The sequence below is a fragment of the Plasmodium coatneyi genome, chromosome 10 (genome assembly GCF_001680005.1).
Source record: "Plasmodium coatneyi strain Hackeri chromosome 10, complete sequence".
Taxonomy (NCBI): domain Eukaryota; phylum Apicomplexa; class Aconoidasida; order Haemosporida; family Plasmodiidae; genus Plasmodium; species Plasmodium coatneyi.
The window spans coordinates 1,442,883-1,465,998 of NC_033565.1; the positions used below are offsets into that span (position 1 = coordinate 1,442,883).

Sequence of the window (23,116 nt, forward strand, 5' to 3'; positions counted from 1 at the left end):
ACAACCGCATGTGATATGCAGAAGACGTCTTATTTGTTGAGTGTGCCCTCCGTGAATTTCCTTTTTTTTTTTTTTTTTTTGTGCACGTTACGCCAGTACGTACAAAATTGAAGCTTTTTTTTTTTTCTTCTCTTTTTATCCACCCCCACCGAACAAACAATAGCATAATAAAAATACGATTTTATGAACGAGGGGTGGTTATCAATCATTCCAGTTGCGAAAAGTTTGAACAGAACAGGGGAGTTGCAGACCGGTTGGTAAGTTTAAGGTACTTTCCCTTTTGCGCTTTCACCTCTCACCACGTGTCACTGCACTTTATCCAACTTAATAGCAACGCATTTGTGTGTGTATGCAAAAGTGAGGGGAAAATAAAAAAAAAAAAAAAAAAAAAAAAAAAAAATGAATGAACGAACGAAAGAAAGAAAGACATCCCCCCCCAATGAACCACTAAACGGGGGAGAGTTTTTACAGGATAAAAAATTCTGGACGTATCATAAAATGGGACTGCATTTTTATGTAACTCCTTTCCCACCTTTGATCTGCCAATCGAATTGGAAAAAAAAAAAAAAAAAAGGAAGGAAGAAACGGAGTAACGTTTCTGTGTCGACACAGGAGAATTGCAATAAAGAAAAAAGGCAAAAATAATTAAGTAAAACAAAATAGTGTGACATATGCAGGGGTGGCCATCCGTTTAAGTGTTCGCACAGTTTATAATAATTCTTCTAGTGGCTCACTGGGCATTTTTTTTTTTTTTTTTTCTTTTTTTCATTCCCTTTCGGTTTGACGAGCGTTTTCGCTGGAAGCTAAAAAGGTAGCCTCGTTAGCTTAGCAGTACGTATGATTGCGTTTGCTAACTGCGCAAGTTTGATTGCTAATGTACGAATGGATGTCACGTATGTTACGTATGTACGCAGTACGTACTAATTTATACATTTTTTTTTTCCTTTTCCCACCTTTCACGCATGCGTCGAAAGCAGCGGGCAGGCCCTTTTTCGATTTATTTTTGTGTAATGCGCACTCCCCATTAGCTATTTCCCCCCACACTCGGGCTGTGAATCTTCCTCCTGCTTGGCGAGAAATCTGATGAAGCTTGCATAAACCGTCCACTCGGCGGGCATTCTCAAAAGTTCCACGCGCTCTGTATACGCATATTTAGTGATTGCTTGTTTGCTTTCTTTTTTCCTTTTTTTTTTTTTTTTTTTTTTTTGGCTACTCCTTTGTATATTCCTTTCCTGATTGCTTCGCCAAAATTGTTCATTTTAGCAAAGTTGAGAAAAAGAGGATAAATAGTCACCCGTACGTATCACAAATTGCACTTTTTCTGTGGAAAATTTTATAGCCACTTTAAGTTCCCCAAAGGTAAGCGGAATAAACGCTTAAGAAAAGCACGAGAAATATATCTCCTCCTTCGCCCCCTCTGCGATCGACCTATGCATGTACGTGCCGTTATACATAGCAGCGCGAAATCGCTTGCCATCTTCCTCCACCCCTTAATGCATTGCTAATTCGGAGCAATCACGCAACCAGCTCACCCCCCCAAAACACACATACCATACCAGCAGGCGTAGCACGCATAGGAGAAGCTTCACGGTAGGCACATTTCCACGGATGTGTAGACCCAACTCCCCTGTGAAGACGAATACGTTGTAAAGAAGCCTTCTGACAAAACCACACACCAGAACACATAAAACACCCCCCACATACACAATCCCAAGAATACCAACAACATGGCGGATGAATCTTCAGCTGCGAACAACACCAGTGGAGCACCCAACCCCCAGGGGGAACATATCCAAGTGAAGGTTAGGTCCCCTGATGGCGCTGAAGTTTTTTTTAAAATAAAAAGGAAAACCAAGTTGGAGAAACTGATGGAGGTTTACTGCAATCGTCTGGGACAGTCCATGGAGGCAGGTACATTCACCACATTCCTCATTCTATTTCCCATCCTTTTTCTGAGAATAATGCTCGAAATGTGGGCACATTTGTGTATTTTTGTGCAGTATGTCTGCTTAACTGTATTCATGTAATGGTGAATTATCCTTCGTCTTCTTCGCGTTACACCACAATGGCTTGTTTTTTCCCATTCAACCCTTTCCCGCAGTCCGCTTTTTATACGACGGAGATAGAATTCACGGAGAGAATACGCCAGACCAATTGGGCATCGAAGATGGAGATGTCATTGACGCCATGGTGCAACAGACAGGAGGAAATTTATTGTTTTAATTTTTTTCTTTTTTTGGGAATTAGTACCAGTGGGAAAGTCAAGGAGGAGGGGTTTGCTTTCCCACATGGCGATAACTTCGTGGCGTAATTATAGCGGCATCGTGCCAGCAAGCATATTCCGTAGAAGCTGAATGGAGCAATAAAAAAAATATTAAAGTGTTGAAATGAGAAATAAATGGATGGATCGATCGAATCACTTCGGCCAGCTCGACGTGTGCACGACATTTTCGCATTTTCCCCACGAGGGAAAGGTTGACGGTGCGTCTGATTGTATTGCATCCGGTCAGTGAATAGCGGCAACGTCGAAGGGGCTGTCACACAAACCAGGCTTCCCTATACACACGCATTTTAAATTTAACACCATTGCATTTTAGCACATCTCTGCGTACGCCACCAACTACAGTGTTGCACAGTTTCAGTGACCTTTTCAATTTTTATAAGTTTTATCATTCTTCTTTTAAGCATTTTTTTTTTTTTTTTTTTTTTTTAATTTTCATTTGATTTTAACCATATCACATATACCTCCCTGTTCCCACAATGTTAAAAAGAGCGAACAAAAGATAGTAAACGTTTTGTAGAATCAGTCGAATGCGAACAGAATGACATGTGCAGTCTATGTGGGTGTATAACACGCAAAGGCAATTTGCCAAATTATTATTCGAGTGGCCAGGAGGCGGTCGCCCCTTTGCTCACCCTCACGACATACGTGCCATTTTTTAAACCCTGTCTGGGGAACCTACCCCTTTATGTCCTCCATATTATACCATTCCGCGGAGGTGGTGAACCACAGGGTTAAACAATCCATGTGTGATGGAAAAAAAAAGGGAGTCCACCTTGGCAGATAAATAATAAAACAAAATAAATACCATTTGTGGTCAAAATGTAAAGGTCTAGACTTTCTGACGAGGGGAGTTGCCCCTTCGAGTAAAACACACATTCATGTTAACGCTGCAGGGTGAATACTTGCGCTGTGACCTCCCGTTCGCTTTTGTAGGTACCAGCAGCAATGTTAGCAAATCTATATGCGCACTGGCTTCCAGTTTTCCTGCCTAATTAATATGCACTCACTTACTAACGTCTGTACCACTTCGTGGAATGGATTTTAGGCCGTGGGGGGGCCATTCCAGCAGGTGACTGAAATGCGTATGTTTCGTATGGAAATTATTTGCTTCTTCCCATGGGCATTAATTTCCCCTTTTGTAGGCACATCCATAAGCACAACTACGCATGCAGGGGAAAAAAAAAAAAAAAAAAAAAGCGCGCATATACGTAGGCCTACATGTATCCCAGGGCGTGCGCATGCACATGTGCATATGCGCGGTGTCTAAGTGGTCAAGTACTTGGGATTGGCCTATGTGGGGAAAAGAAAAAATCGAGCGACCCTGTGGCAGAAAAATGGAACAGGGGAAAAATGAAAAAAAGGAAATAAAAGAAATAAGAGAAAATAGGGAAGAAACAGCAAAAGTTGAAGACTACAAAATAATAAAACTACAAAGCCCCAAAACAGCAAAACATCAAAAAAGCAAAACTGCGTAAAGGCAAACCGCCGGAAGCACTCGAGCGCGACGAACGGATCACGCCAAGTCTTCCCCCTTGCTGCAACGTAGGAAGGACAACGGGCAGGCAGCAACCTACAATTAAGATGAAATTATGCAGGGCTGTTTTTTTCCTCCTCGGAGCGTGCGCCCTTCATTCGGTTGCGTGTCGACCTGGGGGAAATGAGGACGTGGGGGGAGTTGGAGCGGTGGAAACACCTGAGGGGGAAAGCATGGGAGTGCCAACCCATGAGAAGACCACCAATGTAGGGGGGGACGCCCCAAATGGGGGAAAGGGCGAAGCCGAGGAAGAATTGAAGAAAGCGAAGGAGGACGTGCAGAAGGCTAAGGACCTCGCCCACAAATGCGAAAAGCAAAAAAGGGAAACCTTGCTAGCAGCGCAGACTGCTCAGAAGAACCTGCAGGAGTGTACCCATAATAGCGGGATAGACCTCACTAAGTGCAAAGCACAGCTAAGTGATAGAGAAAAACACCTGTACGTGTGCAGGGAAAATGAAGACAAGTGTTATGAGAAAATAAAAGATATGGGGAAGGAGCACGAGGAAAGCGTAAGTAGGAAGGAGAACGAAGCGGCAGAACTGAGGGAGAAGTTACTGAAGCTAGAAAGGACACTAGAAGAGATGGAGCTGAAGTTGAAGGTGGAAAGCTACGAAGGTGCTGGTAGAAGTCACATCGATGACAAAGACAGTGACTACCTAATTTCGTTCCCCATGGTGCGAAGTTATTTCGTAAAGGTATTAAAAATCTACAAAACGTTTTACATAATAGTGTTCGAACAGACGAACTTGTCTGGGTTCCTCTCCCAGGTAGCTTTGCATAAGGATGCCGTGATGACGCAAATTAAGCTTTATGGAAACCTTACAATGGAAAAGCTGCATGGATACAAAACCTCCATCGGTGAATGTGATTGGGTGAATGGACTTTTAAGCCTTTACGAAAATTCATCTCTCAGTCAGTATATACAGTTAATTAAAAGGAAAGTTGTAAAGATTGCCTCTACGGTAAGGCGGTTGTTCCTCCAGAAAGTGGTGTACCCCGTGAGTCGAGACCTCTACCCACAGATGACTCAATCGATGAGAAATAAATACAAGAACATAAATTGGGACCTCTTCTTACACAAATTACACAACAATTCTGAGTTCCTAGTGGTGAAGCTAAATTCTATAAACCCAGAACTACAAGGGATTATTTCCCCTCGCTTGGAAGATCAACTGATTTTGCTGATTTTCTTCACGGCGGTAAATATCATTCACTTGTATTTATTTTTTTATTTCCTTTTCCTTCTGATTAAGCTATCGAAGAGGGTGAGTATGTGTTTGTTCACGTGGAGTTACTTGTGCTTGTCCGTGATATATCGATGCACCGTCTTTGTGATCACGCTGCCAATACGGCCGTTCATGCGAAAGCGGGGCAAACGCAGTAGGAAGGTGTACCGCAGGCACGACGAAAGGACCTGCACCAACCCGGAGCGTGTCTCGTACCTGCAGCAGGAGGTTAAGAAGATGCACAAGGGACATAGCGTCCACCAGCGTAGGGGGTGACACGAAACACGGCAACCGAACGAACTGTGTGATTCCGCTTCTGCCCGCCTTTGTTTATGTTCCTGGTTTGTTTGTCGACTGGTGCACCGACGTTTGTTTTGCCATGGCACGGTTCGAAGATCCGCCACCGTCCACTGTGCAAGGGATGGGACACGCTCCGCTGGTTCGGTTGGTTTTCAGCAAAATAAGCGACCAATTGTGTGGCAATTTGGGACAGCCGCATATCCATCCGTACGAACATCTCATTAGTAATACTTGCAGCGCGCACCTTTTTATGTATCCCCTTGTTGCACGTGTCGTCTTCTCTTCCTCCACCATATCCTTTTGTAGTTAACCATAATTAAACACATCCACCTTTGCTACATTGCTACGTTGCTACATTTTTACTTTTTTTTTTTTTAAGTGGGTTTCACCAGTTTGCGTCAGTTCAATAGTGCGTCAATGTAGGGGACTCCTATGTTGGGATTCCCGTTGTTGCTTATGGGTTTCTTTTTTCCCATTGCTTCCCTACCATCTGCAACGGTGCGTCGTTACACCTTGGCAACTGCCTCTTCGATGGATTTATTCTCCGCTCAGATAACGAACCAAAAAAGGGAAGACGCAGCGGAACGCAGTTTGGGGCGGGTGGGGTAAATCCACAGGCAGCTTTGCGTCCCCCCCTCACCAAAAAAAAAAAAAAAAAAAAAAAAAAAACACAAATAAAAATAAAAATAAAAATACAAACAAAAACATAAACAAAAACAAACGCGCACACATGCGTGTAGACAAACGGACGCACCCCTGAGGAGTGTCCCCTCAAGGGGCCCGCTTCTTAATATTATTCTCGTACACCTTTCGTTCTACATTTTCACTGAAAATTTTATTTTCCAAGTAATTTTGCCCTGCCTTTAATTTCTCCTCATCGATGGAGTTGGCCATTTTATAGTAGGCCCAATCTTCCGTGGACTTATCGACTGTGTTGATCTGTTTATTTTCTTGTATGCTCTGAACAAGCTGATCAATGTTTGCGAAATTTCCTCCTATGTTCATTTTGTCCTTCATCCTGAGGTACCGTTTATAGGAGGAGGACGTTTTGTCAATTTTTTTTTGGACCGTGTATACTTTCCCTGCGTACATGTATTTTTTTTCCACTTGGACTGAGTTATTTTCGTAAAAGTTTTCCAGCGCGTTTTTCACCACGCTAGAAATGTCGCTGCTATACTGTTTGTTGCGGCACTTTTCCTTGAATGCCTTTATGTCCATCTCGGGGGATTCATCATTTGCGGCAAACGCTGGCGTGTATTTTTTCAAATGATCGTGCAGCTTCTGTGTCGTGTTGTAGTTCTTCTCTTCCTGAGGATACTTCTTGTGGAATTGTAAGAGGAAGTCTTCATCGCTAACTGACTTCTCATGTTTGTAGAGCTCCTCATACTCCCTGTTAATGTCGTGGTAAGTTTTTTCGATTTTTTCCTTTATGATTGAGCTCTTTATAATGCTTTTGATCATTTTTGGGTTGGTTTCCTTCTTCCTTTTACTTCTCTTCGCCTTTTGCAGGTTGCTTATTAGCTGCTTGCCTTCCTCCTGCAGCTCCTCCTTTACTTCGTCGGACAGGTCTCCTTCCTCCAGCTCCTTCTGGAGCTCCGCCTCGACGTCGTAGTTATCGTCCTCCTCGTCGGACGAGGGAAATTCCATGGACATGATGGTGGCCATTTTCGCAGGTGGTTCACAATTGGCTATTCCCTACTGGCGGTTTGCTGTTAGGCAGATTGGCGAACGGTGAAATGTCCCTGCACAGCGTATTTAACCGTTTTGGCAGAACTTAGTCGAATTGCCGTGGAGGGGTAGGTGTGCACGTGGGCTGCTACATCAGGCACATCCGTTCACACGGTTCCACGAGGACAACCGATTCTACACCCGTGGGGCTAACTCCAATTCGGATAATCGCCCAAGAGCCTCGCTAAAGGAGCGCCTATAATTGCTTTCCCCGTTTTGTAGAACTAACAGGGGCATTTTTTTTTTTTTCTCCTTTTTAACTGTCAACAAGTGCGCTAACTGTTATTGCTGCGCCCCCGTTTGGTGATGCCCCTCACGGTCAGGCAAAGCGACTTTACTACAGAGAAGGGCATACAGATTCGCCTTCAACATAACACAACATTTTGAGTGAAAATTCTTTTTTGTAAATCTATCGTGGGTTAAAAAGATTGCCCATATTTTGTGGTCGATAGGAACTTGTCGTGGTGCATCATTAAATTTTTTTTTTTTTCGGGGGGGGTCCCGATGGGAGGTTGAATTTTCCGCAGATAAGGCCCATTTACTGGTAGGCTTATGGCCGTATTGCCAGGCATGCGTGGCAAAATTATTGTGTATAATGTGTAGGGTGAAAATGCGGAGTTTTTTTTTTTTTTTTGTGAGCATTTTTTTAAACTTGTCACGTTCGTCGCGAGTAGTTCCAAGTGGGGGAGAGGCCTTTTCCTTTATCATGCCATGATGTATTAGAATTTTTTTTTTTTTTTCTCTCTTTTTTCACTTTTTTTTCCTTGTCGAATTCGTCTTCGCATGAGCGGTCTCCAAATGGTTACACACGCAGCACACAGATAAGTGAAATGGTCGCAACGGATGGGGGAAGAAGCACTCGTTTTTTGATGATCAGGAGAGAGTTGCTTTTACTGTGACCCCAGGTGACAGCAGATTGGGACGCACGGAAATTGCGCCCTCAGTTGAATTTCCCAAGTTGGTGAGAGCCAGCGAGGAAGTTAAGAAGCGGCATGGTTCGGCATATCCCCGTTAACCGTAGCATGGTTGCCGCCCTTATGTGATGGGCCCGCATACTGCCAACTCCATCGTGCCTTCTTCCCGGTTCGAAGCCGTTCTGCTGTACCTACGCAGGCCATACACATGCATACGCGTGTAAATTTGAACTCTCACTCTCGCGCGTGAGGAACAAACTGTATTTTTGCCGCACACGAATGAGATTTATTTTATTTTTTTTTTTTCCTCACAACAGAGCGACGAATTGATCAACCAGGAGGATACGTCGCATGAGCAGCGTGTATTCGTCTGCGAGAAGGCGAAGGGCTGTGTGAGCGCACATGGGATGATAAGTTCCCGCCCACTTTGGCGCATTTAAAGAGAGCAAAAAAAAAATATTTTTTTTTATACCCCTAGCCCCCCTTCCGGGATAGCTAACAAAAGTTGGTAACAGTGTAAGTACAAGTTGGTGTAAGGCATACGTTTATTTTCACGCATCATTTGTGAAGCAAAAAATAAGAGAAAAGGTGAAAGACTCCTCTTACGTGCCCATCTTGAATAAGCACTATGTATGTTTGTATGCGTGATTGCACTTTTGACTGTTAGACATGAGCACTAATCCGCCCCTAAAAAAAAAAAAAAATATATATATACACATATGTGCATGTGCACGGAGGGAAGAAGCCCTTATGCGCTGATGAACAAGGGGACTTTTTTTTTTTTTTTTTTTTCAATTGGCCCAGTTAGATAATTCATTACTAGGTCAATGCGCATGTATATGTGCTGAGTTATGAACAAAGGTGATGATCTCAGTGGGGATTTCCACTGGTTCTTTATAAAGAGGAGTGAGTTTTTTTTTTTAACGTAAGAGTGTGCAAAATCGGTTGTTTTTTTTTTTTTTTTTTTTTTTTTTTTTTTTGCAACGCGGAGGCGTTTTTATTGCTTACATCGTGGGGTGTGGTGTTCATTGCGAAGTGGTCGAATTGGTTTAGCGTGTCTGTTCTGCAGGTAGGGAGGTGAAGAAGTAACAAATTGGCCAACTCCCCACGTGGAGAACGGACGCTCTAAACCAAATCTGAAGAAACAGTAGGTGCGACCCGCAACGGGGCGAAGTAGTAAATCGCAGTAGGGAAAGAGCTTCTATTATTTCCCGTCTTCCCCAGTGTCATCCACAACGTCATTCACACATAGACACATGGCCGATTTTAGCAAGTCCAATTCTTCCGGGCCTGTGAACAGGAAGCAGGCATCCATTCTGAGCTTTTTCAAGACACAGGATGTGAAGGGAAAGAAGGTGACTGGTGCAGGGGGGGAGGTGGCCAAGGAAAGCAAAAGCGATGCAGATAAGAATGGGGGGCAGCAACTGAGCGCGGCGATGAGCACGCTGGACAAATTTGCATCCAATGTTGGGAAGAAGCAAGAAGGGGGAAATGAAGGAGAGCGAAGTTCCGAAACGAGTTCTACTGCAGTGAAGGAACAAATTGAGCATGATCCCAGCGGATGCAGCACGGAAAATGCCAAAGCGGACCTATTCTCCGATGACAACGAAGATGTAAACAAAGGTGGTGAGGTTAAAAGTTTGATTGGAAAAAAAGAAATCCAAATGAAGAACAGCTACGAGAAGGTATATGCAGACAATAATGAGGAGTTGAGCACCGATGAGGATATCATCGTGAAGAAGAAGCGAAAGGTTATAATTGATTCATCCAGTGAAGATGTGTATGACGGGTCTAACGAGGTAAATCAAGAGAATGGAAAGAACATGAAAAGGAAGGTAGTCCCAGGGAGTGAAATGGTTGGCGTGGATGGAAAGTTAAACAACCTGGTTTATGAACCGAATAAGTGTATAAAAACGGAGGAAACGTTATTCACTAATGAGAAGAGCTCAAAGGAGATTAGCAACATAAACCGTCGAAAGGGAGAAGATGGAAAGAAGTCACAAGAATTGGATACATTAAGGAACAAATTTCTAAGCATGCCAATCTGTTTGTCAAACGATAAATTCAGACTGTACATAGAACAGTACTTCCTATACTGCAATACGTTTGAATTTCCAAAATGGGTTCAGCCGCAATACATTCGCGATTTGAATTTGAGGAGCCCAGATAATCCAGACTATGACTGTTCCACTATTTGGACCCCCCCAATGGATCATCCTTGGGCAGTGGAATACAAACAAGCTCACTACACCCCAGGGATGCAACAGTTCTGGAAAATAAAATCCAAAAATTTTGACAAGATCATATTTTTTAAAATGGGAAGATTTTACGAAATATTTTATATCGATGCTTGTTTGATGCACACCATTTGTGGGTTGAATTGGATGGGGGGGGAACAGAAACCTCACTTGGGTTTCCCCGAACAATCACTTCATTTGTATGCCAAAAAGGTTATTAACAGTGGGCACAAGGTGGTTGTAATTGAACAGATGGAGACACCAAAGGAGTTGGAGCAACGCAATAAAGAAACGGCCGGTCCGAAGGATAAAGCCATTAAGAGGGAAATTAACGAAATTTTCACAAAGGGGACAATTCTACATGATAATATGCTCAGTTCAGAGACAAGGTACTTGATCTGCTTCCACTTTGACGACATGGAAGATTTAGACGGCAGTGTGGTGGGTGTTTGCAATGGGGGGGTAGGAAGTCTCCCAGGTTCTTCATCCCCAAATGATCGTTCAATAAAGAGCAAATGCAATTTCGGCTTCGTCGTCAGTGATATAGCGACGTCGTATATCGCAGTGGGATATTGTAATGATGATGAGTCCCGTATCGAACTGAGGACAATCCTGGCACAGTTATGCCCGGCGGAAATTCTATATTCTTCTAAGAATATCAATAAGGAGGTGCTGTCCATTTTTAAAAACATCCCAGCTGAACCAGAACTGACAGCCGTGAGTTCCTTTCCTAATATTATTGCCTCTCTAGATGAGATAAGGAAATATTTTGAGACCATCCCCCCAAGTTTAGAAATGCATAAAGAACAGAACAGTGTGATTTGTGCATTCGGGGGGTTCATCGTATATCTGAGGTCACTCCTACTGGACAAGAAGATTTTTCGCTTCTGCAAAATTGAGCATTATGATCTTTTCAAGAGGGAAAATTACATGGTCCTCGACGCAACAGCATTGAAGCATTTGGAAATATTGGAAACCCAATCAGGGGAAACGAAAAACTCCCTTTTCGATTACGTGAACAAAACATGCACAAATTTTGGAGCAAGGAATATGAGGCGTTGGATCTGCAGCCCACTACTCGACTGTGCGAAGATAAACGAACGACTAGACGTGGTGGAGTTTTTAAAAAAGAATGAGCATATCTTATCCCTGATCAGATTGAAGCTGAAAAAGCTACCCGATATAGAAAGACTGCTTAACAAAATTTGTATACAAGCTTCTCAGAGCGAACGGGGAGCCGTCTTTTTCGACAACATAGTGAGCACCAAGTTGAAAGAATTCATGACCTTCCTAAACGCCTTCAAGGAAATAGGAAGTATGCTCATCGAAATAAACAGTATTGAAAAAGACGATGAGGAGTTGCCGAAGCGGCTCTTTGAAATTAGTAACACCCCAGATAGGAAAAGTTTAGTGAAAAATATCCAAGGTAGTTATCCACATATTGAACAGATAACCAGTGAGTTTTTAAAAAAAATTGAATTCGATGGAGACAAGGAATATAAACCAGCGGAGGGGTGTGATGAAGCCATTGATCAGATCAACCAGAAAGAGAAGGAAGTGGAAGGTGAACTGAACAATATCCTAACAAGAATGAAAAAAAACATGAAAATTTCTTCACTGAAATATGTGCATGCCAAGTATAAGTACGAGGTGGAGTGCCCGGAAAATGTCCCCAAGGTTTTTCTAAAGAACGTGGAAATCACGTCTGCTAAAAAAGGATTCATTCGTTTTCACAATGAGGAGATAAAGCAATACGTAGAGATGCTGGAAGATATAGAGCAGGAAAAGAAGGATGCCATTTATCCCTTCTTTAAGAAGATATTTCACTTGTTCTATGCTCATTATGAGAAGTACGTGTCTGCGTGCAGACTGGTGTCCGAGTTGGACTGCCTGCAGGCCTTTGCCTTCGTGGCGCTCAACACGCCCTTCGCGCTCACGCGCCCGGTTTTGCACCCGATGAGAAGGAACGAAAGTGCGGAAGAAGAAAGTGAAAACACAGAACAGATCAACCAAACCGGCAGGAGCACCGTGCTTACAATGGGACACAGTGCAGATGGCCACGGGAATGAACCCTTCCTCATCCTCGAAAACAATATTCACCCCGTGGTGGCCACGCTCATGCCCAACTTCATCTCGAACAATATATACATGGGTTGCAAGCAGGAGAATCAGTCTACGTTGCTCCTCACGGGTCCCAACATGGGCGGAAAAAGCACCCTCCTAAGACAAACAGCTATTTCGGTTATCCTCGCCCAAATAGGAGCCTTCGTCCCATCCACCTATTGTGAACTAACAGTGGTTGATAAAATTTTTACGCGATTAGGATCTAGTGATAATCTGTTCGAAGGAAAAAGTACCTTCCTGGTCGAGCTGGAAGATATTTCTAACATGTTAAAGCAAAGCACAAAGTACAGTTTAGCCATTCTGGACGAACTGGGCAGAGGAACCTCCTCCTTTGACGGCACGGCTATTGCCCTTTCGACGCTGGAACAAATTTCAGACGTGGTAAAATGCAGGTGCATATTTTCTACACATTACCATCTCCTAGTGGAGGAAGTAAAGCACAACAAAAATATTTCAAACTATCACATGAGCCTAAGCATAGACGACCAGCAGGAGAAAATTATTTTCCTATACAAATTTATTAAGGGTGTTTGCCCCAAATCGTTTGGTATTCACATTGCTAAATTGGCTGGTCTCCCCAAAGAAATCATCGACTTAGCGCATGAGAAGTCCACCCTGTTTGAAAACGTAACCGACGAATTCTGCAAAATTATAAAGTACAAGAATATTGTGCGTTCTTTGCTCAGTGCCCCCGACGACGAAAATTTGGGCGCCCTCTTCCGCAAGTACCGGACGGAGTTCGCCTCCTAATTTGGCAGAACTGACAACATATCATTATGCATGCGTAGAACTGGTTAGACGCGAACGGTGTATCAGTTTGCCTGTTCGTGCGCTCTTCCTTCCATTGCTCACGTAGTAAAATTCGCGTCGTCACAAAAAAGGGAGGGAGTCCCCGCTGTTCCGGCTGTCCCTCCATTCACATGACTTATCAGCTGCACCTTTCGCAGCGCCGAACGGGGTACCTCATTATCTATCATATGGAAATCCCACCCAGGTGTGAGATTATCTGTCTCGCTCACCACCTTTTGTCACTGCGGGAGTGCCTCCAGGTTCTTACACGTTTGCACCCCGAACTCAACGCTTTAATATTCATATATATATTTTTTTTCTTTTCCTCTATGGCGGTAACTTACTCATAGTAGCCACGACTAAATTGGGGAACAGACCCCCCCGGGACGTGGTCAAATTTGAGAAAGAAAAACGGCCAAAGAGTCTCCCCCCTTTTAAAAACTCCATTTTAAAACAGTCCTTTTTAAAACGGTCCTTTTTAAAGCACCCCTTTTTGAAGGGCCCTTCCACTTCACGTTCATACCTGGCCGCTGCGCATTCTTCTGCGATGGGGGCCGGTTCGCCTTCCACCCCGTGTGTGTAATACCCTCTGCGGTGTGCGTGGGGGGATGTGCCGCGTTTTCTTCCCTGGGGGCTGCACTCTTCAGGGGGAAATAAAGCAATCCGTTCGTTCGACAGCGCTGTGCAAGCCTGTTGACGGTAGTGGTGGGGAATATATACCGAAGAAAATACACGCTTGGCGAAATTTTTTTTTTTTTTTTTTGCAACGTCGACGCGTTCTTGTAAAGGTGCCCCCGTGCGCCCCTTCCCAACGCGTCATTTGTGAACGCCCACTCGTTAGCGAATCATAGGAAGGAAAGCATACAAATGGTGCAAGGAAGGAAGTCATATATTTTGAAGCCCTGCCACGCATCTGCTTCTTCCTCCATGTCACTTTCCTCTTCCGCGTGAATGGCAACCGAAGGAAGTGCTCACTCTGCTCGGCTGCGGGGTGAGCATCAACTTCAATCTGTGTGTCCTTACGCCTTCTGAGCGACTCCTAGCAGCAGGGCTTAAACATGGGAGTCCGGGGAGTGCTCACTCTGCTGTTCTGCATGTGCGGGACAGGGTTGATTTGCGAACGGGTAAACGGGGTGTTCGCAAGGGAGAAGGCGAAATTGTTGAAGGTGGGAAGGTCGGAAAGGAGGGCCAACCATCCATTACGTATTAGAAGAGCGAAGGAAGGATTCATCAGGTGTAATGTTGGAGGGAAGGGGACGAAGAATTTGCATGGGAGGATGGACTTCCCCCGAGGGGGTAACCCTACCAGCATTAGGGAGACGTCCCTTTTTTTTAGTGAATACCCAGGGGGGTCGTCTTCCTGTGTGTGGACAAACGAACATGGAGGGATCACTCCGAGGTGGACCCAAAGGAGAAGTGAGATGAGCATCCCTGGTAGAGTGTATCGAAGTAGGGGGATGAGTTTAATGCGCCAAATGGGGGGACAGAGATCTGCCTCTTTCAGGCTGGGAGCGAAAATGCCAGTGATCACCGTGAATAGGAAGCTCTTCCCGAAGGACTACAGCACAGACTACGAGGAGGTCTTGCGCAAGTTCAACGTGACCTACATAAATTACAAAACGAGGTTAAGGAGTAAAAAGGAAATAGACATACGGGCTATCGATGATCTGTATGGCCAAATATATGACCGCAACGTGTTAAAGAAGCAATTCTACTTTTTCCTTTACAATGACGATATAAACACCTGTCACAGAGTGTTAAATGAAAACAGAAATGTCCTAACGAGGGAGGAGTCCTTTCAAATGCTAAACAGCTTGCCCTATATCTTTTTCAACCACCTGAAGTATGTCTACCCGACGGAAGATAATGTGGACCTCATACTTTCCAAGCTGCTGAAGACCTACCTGTTCCAATATTCCAATGATAAGAACATAGATTATTTGAACTTCAAATATAGGTATAATGAGTTGGATGAATATTGCCAGGGGTTGGAGCGGGCGTTTCTCGCTTGGCAGTCCTCAGGGGTAGACACCCACGTGGCAGCAAATATCAACGAAGTAACAACCCTTAGTGACCCCAAGGGTGACGCCATTTACGACGATGGGCGAGATACAAACTACGAGCTGAAATACAGACACATGTCCTACGACTACAAAATCATCGAATCTACCAGTAAATATAAGGACCTCATGGAGCGGTTCGAAAAATACCCAAAGAGCATCAAGCTGCAAAAGGTACAATTGCTCTACACCAAAATAATAAGCATGAAGGCAAACAAGCTGTGGGAGGCATTTAGGAAACACGAAAGTGTGAAGAGAAATGAAGACAGAAAAATCTACAGAAATGCAAAAAGAACATTAGACCCAGAGAAACTTACCCCTTGTCTAAATGAACCGATAAAATATGACCCCAAGGAAAAACAAAGGGTAAACGAATTGTTTCACAAATATGTGAAGGACAAAGACCTTACCAAAGCAGCCCTCATCATAAGAAAACACACCAACCTGATTGACACGAAGGAGAAGAAGAGCCAACAGATAATGAAAGAATTTCTACGTTTGCATGAATACATATACAAATGCAACAAGTACAGTGAAAAAGAACTGGCCCACTTGCGGATGATCTACTATTCCACTGTTCAGAAACCGAGGGTTATACGAAAAATATGCGAAGTAGGAATGTGGGAACAGGGAGTAAACGCTACTCATAAGGAAGTGTACGAAAAGCAACTAAATGAGTATTTGCAAAAGAGGGAGGCTCTACGGGATGAAAGAATGAAGAAGAAAAATATCGATATGGATGAAATACGAGACTTCAGTTCGGCATATCCTATGGAATGGTTGCCTGTTCTGTATAAAGATATGTTTGAGCAAATCGAACGGGAAAAAAATTTAAAAAGTTCCGAGAGGAAAAGTGTCCTCAGTAAGAAAAGTGATTCAATCAAGAGGATGTTTTCTCCTGGGGGGGCCGATAGAGCTACTGGTGACGCCTCTCTGGGGATGCCACCGAAGGAACGGTCGAGAGGCAAAGAGTCCACTCACGACCTCCTGAATGTGAAGAACGAACTTAAGTTTGGCCGCAACGTCTTGAATTACAAGAAGAAGATCTTGGGCAAGAATAGGCGCAAGCGGGAGGAGGCCTCCAAAGGGGGCACGTCCGGAGGAGGAGGGAAGTCTGCCAAGGGGGGTAAGGACTCCACCGAGGCGGATTCGTAACATACCAACGGGGATGGATGCCTAATATACTAACCTGGACGGATGCGTATTATGTTTACCACGCCGTCTCCTACCGAACGCATGCACCGTTATATCACCCCTTTTAGCTGCACCGTGTGGCCAATCAACCACCCAATTGTCCCCTTTAAAAAAAATTTTAAACTTTTAATCCGAAAGTTAATTAAAAAAGACGTGTACAAATGTGAATGCTGGTTGGGGAACAAATGGGAAGATGAGGGGCACACGCAGCCGATCCGTGTGCACCTCTGGGGGGTGAAAAAAAAAAAAAAAAATGACAAATGACAAATGACAAATGACAAACGACAAATAACAAATGACAAATGATAAATGACAAATGACATATGACAAATGACAAATGATAAATGACAAATGACAAATGATAAATGATAAATGACAAATGACAAATGATAAATGACAAATGATAAATTACAAATGACAAATGACAAAATTGGAGAGGGAGCATGTATGAAGCGGATATGCACATGTCGGTTTGCACCCGTGCGCCCAGCTAGAAGTGTCCCCTGAAGTAAAAGAACAAAGAGAAAGAAACAAACACAAGCGAAATGAAGTAATTCATCGTAAATCGAAAATCCTTAAAATAAATAGACGATATGTATGTATTAAACAACAAACTGAATGGAGTGACAAAAAAGCGGGAGAAGCTCCCCACGTGTTTAATATAAACGGACGTTATGATACCGCCAACGCTGTTTAGTACTATCAGCAAAGCAACGTATAGGAACTCCCTTACGGAGTTAAAATGGTTGGAAAGGAAAAGGGTCACTCCGTTTGGTGGAGGCCCGTCATCTGGTTGTTCCTCCCCGTGGGGGGGTGGATCGGTAGGACGGTGCTCTTCCTGCACGGTGTTTTCCCTGGAATGATCCCCCCCGGGGAAAAACCTCCTAAGGAGAGATGTTATATCCAAGTGACTGGTGGAGAGGCTCAAAATTATGGTGAAAAATGCGAGGCACATATTCTGAAACCAGAAGGAGTATCTATAGTTGAGGTAGAGTGACTCGAGGAACACGCTGGAAAACCCACTGGTGAAGGTTGCCAAGAAGGTTGTCAGGACACCTATTATGATGTTATTTCGTGTATTTTTCTTCGGCTTCGACATGTTCTGTGGGGTGTACTCATGCTGGGGCGGATGCCCATATGGAGGGCTAGCACTTTTCATTATAGTCATGACCTTACATGGTTCGACGTGAGTTTGAGCCCCGTCTGTCGAGATTCCCCTGGAATAATTTACCACATCATGGTGATTTTTGTCAGACGCGAAGTGGGGGCACGAATTTCTTTTCAACATATTTTGGAAGACTTCCCTCCTTTTTAATGCCCTCCAAAGGGTAGAGAAATCGAATCGGGTGTTTTTATTCAGATATTTCTTCTTCATGTTGTAGAGCAGAATTCCCCTCAGCACCCCCACATCGTTGTCTTTTAAAGGGAGAACTTTGCAGGTTCCCTCCTTGTGTGCGTCATTTCCGAGGTTGTAATCCTTCAGACAAACCAGCGAGAGGAACAGGAAGACGATCGAAATGAGTTGCGAGATTTTTATTCTCCTCTTCAAAAGAATATAAGTGAAAATAACCACTACGAGGATCCTAAACTGGTACAGTAGCTGGAACAGGGGGATAGGAATGCTCGACATGGAGATGTAAAAAAATATGTTTTGAAAATAGTACATGATGCTCGGCACGGTTAGGGAGACGACGTAACTCCTCTTCTTTGTCAAAACGTCAGTGATGTTTTTTCGCACCGAGGTTAGATTGAATTTATTCTCGTGCAGATAGAAGAAGCTGGAAATTAGTAGCTTCATTATTTCTGTGATGAAAATAATATTTTCTTCCTTCAGTTTGTGTTTTATTTTTTCCATCTTCATGGTTTTTATGGTTATGTAGATTAGCAGTGTGTGTACTATGAGTACTACGAAGAGGGTTATCTTAATGAGGGGGTTTCCCACTTGGGGGGGACTATCCCCCTTCTTGCTGTACGCATCGTTTTTGCTTGCCGCTTTATTCGTCACTTGATTTGTTACTTCATTTTTCACTTGCTGCCCATTGCTAAACTGCAATCTGTGCCGCAGGGCTGATTGCGCTCCCTCCATTTTTTGTACCCTCTTATGGTGGGAAGCAACTTAGGGCGGACATGAGCGATTAGTCGTTTGTCGCTTTCTTTTTAGGGTCCATGTGGCTTCTCCCAATGGGGGGGTACACACGTAGTGAAGGGGTGAACAGGCTCTGGACTAAATCTAACATGTTGCTCGACCGTTTGGCAGCTTTCTCACATTGCCGACTGATCATTCCTTTATATATACTTATTGACTCATCTGCAAAGTGCAATCTGGACCCTCTGCCTTAAAGAGGAGTGAATAACGCGAAAAAGGGACAACTTGCCAGGTGGTCAAAGAGGCTAGCTCGCCCGTTCACCGCTCTGCTGTTTACTCGTCTCAAATTGGTAACTGGTTATTCTAAGTTCAGTCGACATGGTCTCACCGCGTCGGAACTTAATAGGAAATAACAACTTAACAGCGGAAAAAAAAAAAAAAAAAAAAAAAAAACAACAGATGAAGTAGAAAAACGCGCTATCAGTTTAACGGGACAAAGTAAAAAATAATATGCTACATGTAACCTCACTCCTGCAAGAATACCTATGTAGATATAACTTTGCACGTGAAAGGGGGAAATGGCATCAACGGTAACAACTTTTCTGAGCCGACTAGCTAAAAAGAGAAAAAAAAAAAAAAAAAAAAAAAAAAATGAAAGCCAAATTGGTTAAAATATTATAACTGACTATTATGTATACATATATATGTGCTTTGTTGGCCGAAAAAAAAAAAAAAAAAAAATACACTCATTTGTGGACTGTTCGTTACGAACATGTCCGTTCTCATCATAAAGACTATCTCTTAGGTTAAAAAGAAAAAACAAACGAACGTATGCGCGGGGGTGTAGACTACCCGAAGGGGCCTCCTTTAAGGAAGTACCAAGAAAAACGACCGAGGCAACGTGGCAACGATGCAACGGAACGACATGGGTTTCCACCCCGGGGGCACTCTTGTCTTCCCCTCACTCCGCAGCGTGTTATAAACATTTTTGCAACGTGTTTTGCACATCCCTCCACGCACATGTATGAACTGGTGTATCTGTACACATAAAACTGCACGGCTATACATAACACGGAGCGTGGCCCTCCCGATAAACTGTCGCTTACGTTCCGCATCGCACAAGGAGTAGTCTACCTTGTTCGTTTTGTGTGATGGTGTGTTTGTTCCACGTTGCGCAGGTTTGCTCCGTTCTTTCCGTTACTCCTGTTTTTGCGCTTTTTTCGTTGCTACTTTTTACTTTTTCATTTTTTTATCATTTGAAACACGGACAAGAAGTGTATTCACAAAAAATTTCGATAAGTGGGGAAACGAAAAAAGGGGGGTGCAAAAATGCAAGCAATGGGGGGGAGGTCAGCACCGACGCACAGGTGGGGAATGAAGAAACAGAAAAGGGAAAACGTAAAACGGGAGGTATAAAAAGGAGAAAAAAAAAGCAGGTGTGGACGCACAATCGGAATGGACAGTACAGCGGCGCAAAAACTCTGCTGTGCCACGCGTGTGTGCTCCTGCTCGTCGGACGGATTATCAGCTCATGTATTCCCCGTGAATTTTTCCCCCCGTGCAATCATAAAAAAAAAGGGTAAAAAAGGGGATACAAAAAACGGATAAAAATGAACATTAAAAAATGAACATTAAGAAATGAACTTTGAACGGGGGATGATGGTGGGGGGGCCCCCCCACAGGGGGGTCGCGTAACAAATAGACGCTCCACAGATGGAGGCCGGCGGGGCACCCAACTTATGGAAGCGTTGCAAACTACTTTAAAAATCCGCAACGTGACGTGCCCCCCACCACGCGCTTCACCTGAAAAAGCACATATCGGTGCTAAAAACAACGTGCAAAGTATGAAACAAAAAAAAAAAAAAGGTGAAGAAATCTGGTAACACTCTCCTCCTGCAGGAATGCGCATCAGGGTGCAATCATGCCAGGAAGGATCTGCCTTTTCTTGCCACACCGTCGTCCGGCTAGCACTTCCGGTTGACGATGTCCAGCCCAAACTCCTCATATTCCTTCCGTGTGACAAAAAAGGAGTTGAAATTTTTAAAGGAAGACAGGATGCTGCCACCCTTCCAAGAAGAATACTGCTTGTCGTACTTCCCATGACTGAGCACCTGAAAATTTCTCAAATTCGCGTTGTTCATAATATCCAGTTGATTGAACTCTTTAACAAATCTCTGATTAAAATTATCGAACAAAGTTGACGATCCTGTTAAAATGACATTCTGTAGTAATTCTTCCCTCTGCTTTACACTTTCCCCATTAAGCATATTAAACAGAGTGGTGGCAACGCCTTCAAATTGTTCTTCCTTGAAAAACAGATTGTTCGTATTATTATGCAACTTGGTATTACTTAACAATGAGGGAGTGAAAAATATTTCACACGCTATGTTATTAAATTTGGTAATGTTAATATTTTGCCCATCAGGCAAAATGTATACATTTAAATTTTCATTAAAATTCATATTTTTTGCATCATTTATTTCGTTTTCCTTATGGGCTACTTCACATAAGTAGCTTTTTAAATCCTTCAGCGGAAGATACTTGGCTTTGTTATAATAATCCAGGTGAACCTTCTCCTCATTATACTTTTGGACGTTCCCATTTGATTTATACCCCTCGTAATAGGGAATGCAATACTCCTTGTTGTGTTTTTCCAGCAGGTCTTCCAGGAAGTAGTCTACCGTAGACCCTCCTATGTTGTATATCTTATAATTTTTATCCTCTATACTTCCTTCATTACAGAGGGAGAAGTCGGTATAGCAGGATCCTACGTCCACTACAGAACAGACATTCTTATTGTAGGCAAATCCGGTTAATACGGACTTGGAGTTAAAGTACAAGGCGGGTACCTTATACTTTTCAAACAAGAGCTCTGCTATTTTGGCCTTTATCTGTTGGTTTCTTTTGTTCGGTAGTGAGAAGAGGTATGGGAATTTTTCCATCTTTTCACTTAACCCACAAGTGACACCGTTGTGCTTATTGATCATGTTCCTTATGGCGTTTACATCTAGGAGTTTGTTCTCAATTAGGTCTATGTCAAAGTAGTTGTTTTCTTCGACCCATTTGTTCAGTGTTTTTACTTCCTCCGATTGGGGGTCTTCATTTTGGGGGGTCCCCTCCGTATCTTCCCCACCCGCTCGTTGTTGAGACGGCTTTGATTGTTCTTCTTCGTCTTTTTCCCCCGATTCCGCGCCCATGGCGTCTTCTCCGTGGGGCCCTTCCCAGACCACATTGCCAGTCACACCGTCTATTACGCCCCCCTCATCGACGAACTCGCTGGCCATATCGCTCTGCTTGTGCAACTTGTTCCCTATGAACGCCATCACCCTCCTCTGCAACAGCTTGTTCACGCACCGACCCCCGTTGACATTCATAAAAAGGATTTTTTCCAACACATCTTCGTTTACATCAAAGTGGTTCTTGCTGTCCAGGTAGAGACAAGGCTTCACCTTGGCGTCCTCCAGCGCTTGCAGGTAGCACAAGGGGTAAATCAGGTTGAACTGGTAGAACTCTCCCTTGTTGCAAAGGCATTTCTTATAAATTTCGTTCTTTATTTTGGCGTCTAAATCGAGTGGCACCCCTACATTTGAGCTAAATATGTTCGTTGGGTTTTCGTCCCCCGCGTAGCCGATTTTGGTGTTTTCGAAGCCCAAGTCCACTACGATGCTCAGGACGTCGTTGTAGGAATCCATCGGGCGCACGGGGGACGAAGCGGTCAGTGGAAGCGACAAAATGGGCGTAAACAAAACGGGGTGCGGAAGGAAGCACACGGTGAAGGTAACAAACAAGCGTAGAACAAGCAGACTGTCCAACGTGACTGCCGGTTTGCACCAAAAGTCTGCAGCGAAGCACAATGGCACAGTAAGGAAGCCAGCGCAGGTAACGGTGTAAACAAAGGCAAAACGTTTATATTCCCACACGCACTATGCACATGCAGATACGCATGTGTGCGCGCTGAAGATGGTTCGAACCGATGTACTGGTACACACACACGGGGAACAAAAAAGAATAAAAATATATGCATAAAAGAACACGCATGAAGAAAAGCAGCAAAATGGTGAAGGGCAATAAGGTAAAAATGAATAAATGTTGGTAAAAGAAAAAAAAAAATAAATAAATAAATAAAGCGAAGTACAGATGCAGGAAATGTTTTGCACAAAGGGGGGTAAAATTAAGAGTTAGGAATTCTTCATTCTAAAAAAAAAACTTACCATGTTTGCCCCCGCGCTACCAACCCGTTTTGGGATCGCGTTTACCTAAATGGGAGGGCGTATTCAGAAAGGGGTACGTATTATGCATGCAGTATGAATACCCATGGTGCGCGCAAAGCGTACATCTACCGCCCCAGCATGTACGTGAACAGCACGCAAAAAAAAAAAAAAAAAAAAAAAAAAAAACGCATACAGTACAGGTACGCAAAAGTGAACGTGAATAAAAGCGCCAACATGGACTGAGCGTGGACACCAGCTGAATTGAATACATTTTTACTCATATGTGAGCGTTTGCATATCATTTTTTTTTTTTCGCACTCCCATTGGCCCCTACTCGGGTGGACAAAATTTTTCGCCACTTTTAAAGCGAGTGCTGGGCGGGTTGGTCCTATGGGTATTATGAACGCGGTGTGGACGACTACACGGGCG

At 43.7% G+C, this 23,116-nt stretch overlaps 7 protein-coding genes across 7 annotated transcripts; 4 read left to right on the plus strand and 3 right to left on the minus strand.

Moving 5' to 3' along the window:
- Positions 1 to 1,727: 1,727 nt before the first annotated feature.
- Positions 1,728 to 2,223, plus strand: PCOAH_00031170 (Uncharacterized protein; the record flags this gene model as incomplete). Its single annotated transcript, XM_020059917.1, has 2 exons — positions 1,728 to 1,911; positions 2,102 to 2,223. The coding sequence occupies 2 exons, from the start codon at positions 1,728 to 1,730 to the stop codon at positions 2,221 to 2,223; spliced, it is 306 nt and encodes a 101-aa protein (XP_019915252.1).
- A 1,642-nt stretch (positions 2,224 to 3,865) lies between these two features.
- PCOAH_00031180 (Uncharacterized protein) lies at positions 3,866 to 5,320 on the plus strand (the record flags this gene model as incomplete). The annotated part of the gene is made up of 2 exons (XM_020059918.1): positions 3,866 to 5,017; positions 5,072 to 5,320. 2 exons carry the CDS (start codon positions 3,866 to 3,868, stop codon positions 5,318 to 5,320), a joined length of 1,401 nt encoding a protein of 466 aa, XP_019915349.1.
- A 795-nt stretch (positions 5,321 to 6,115) lies between these two features.
- Positions 6,116 to 7,009, minus strand: PCOAH_00031190 (Uncharacterized protein; the record flags this gene model as incomplete). Its single annotated transcript, XM_020059919.1, has 1 exon — positions 6,116 to 7,009. One exon carries the CDS (start codon positions 7,007 to 7,009, stop codon positions 6,116 to 6,118), a length of 894 nt encoding a protein of 297 aa, XP_019915521.1.
- A 2,233-nt stretch (positions 7,010 to 9,242) lies between these two features.
- PCOAH_00031200 (DNA repair protein) lies at positions 9,243 to 13,097 on the plus strand (the record flags this gene model as incomplete). Its single annotated transcript, XM_020059920.1, has 1 exon — positions 9,243 to 13,097. The coding sequence occupies one exon, from the start codon at positions 9,243 to 9,245 to the stop codon at positions 13,095 to 13,097; it is 3,855 nt and encodes a 1,284-aa protein (XP_019915474.1).
- Positions 13,098 to 14,194: 1,097 nt separating this feature from the next.
- PCOAH_00031210 (Uncharacterized protein) lies at positions 14,195 to 16,351 on the plus strand (the record flags this gene model as incomplete). The annotated part of the gene is made up of 1 exon (XM_020059921.1): positions 14,195 to 16,351. The coding sequence occupies one exon, from the start codon at positions 14,195 to 14,197 to the stop codon at positions 16,349 to 16,351; it is 2,157 nt and encodes a 718-aa protein (XP_019915222.1).
- Positions 16,352 to 16,880: 529 nt separating this feature from the next.
- PCOAH_00031220 (Uncharacterized protein) lies at positions 16,881 to 18,476 on the minus strand (the record flags this gene model as incomplete). The annotated part of the gene is made up of 1 exon (XM_020059922.1): positions 16,881 to 18,476. The coding sequence occupies one exon, from the start codon at positions 18,474 to 18,476 to the stop codon at positions 16,881 to 16,883; it is 1,596 nt and encodes a 531-aa protein (XP_019915275.1).
- A 1,964-nt stretch (positions 18,477 to 20,440) lies between these two features.
- On the minus strand, positions 20,441 to 22,168 carry PCOAH_00031230 (Actin-related protein; the record flags this gene model as incomplete). The annotated part of the gene is made up of 1 exon (XM_020059923.1): positions 20,441 to 22,168. One exon carries the CDS (start codon positions 22,166 to 22,168, stop codon positions 20,441 to 20,443), a length of 1,728 nt encoding a protein of 575 aa, XP_019915372.1.
- Between the last annotated feature and the right edge of the window lie 948 nt (positions 22,169 to 23,116).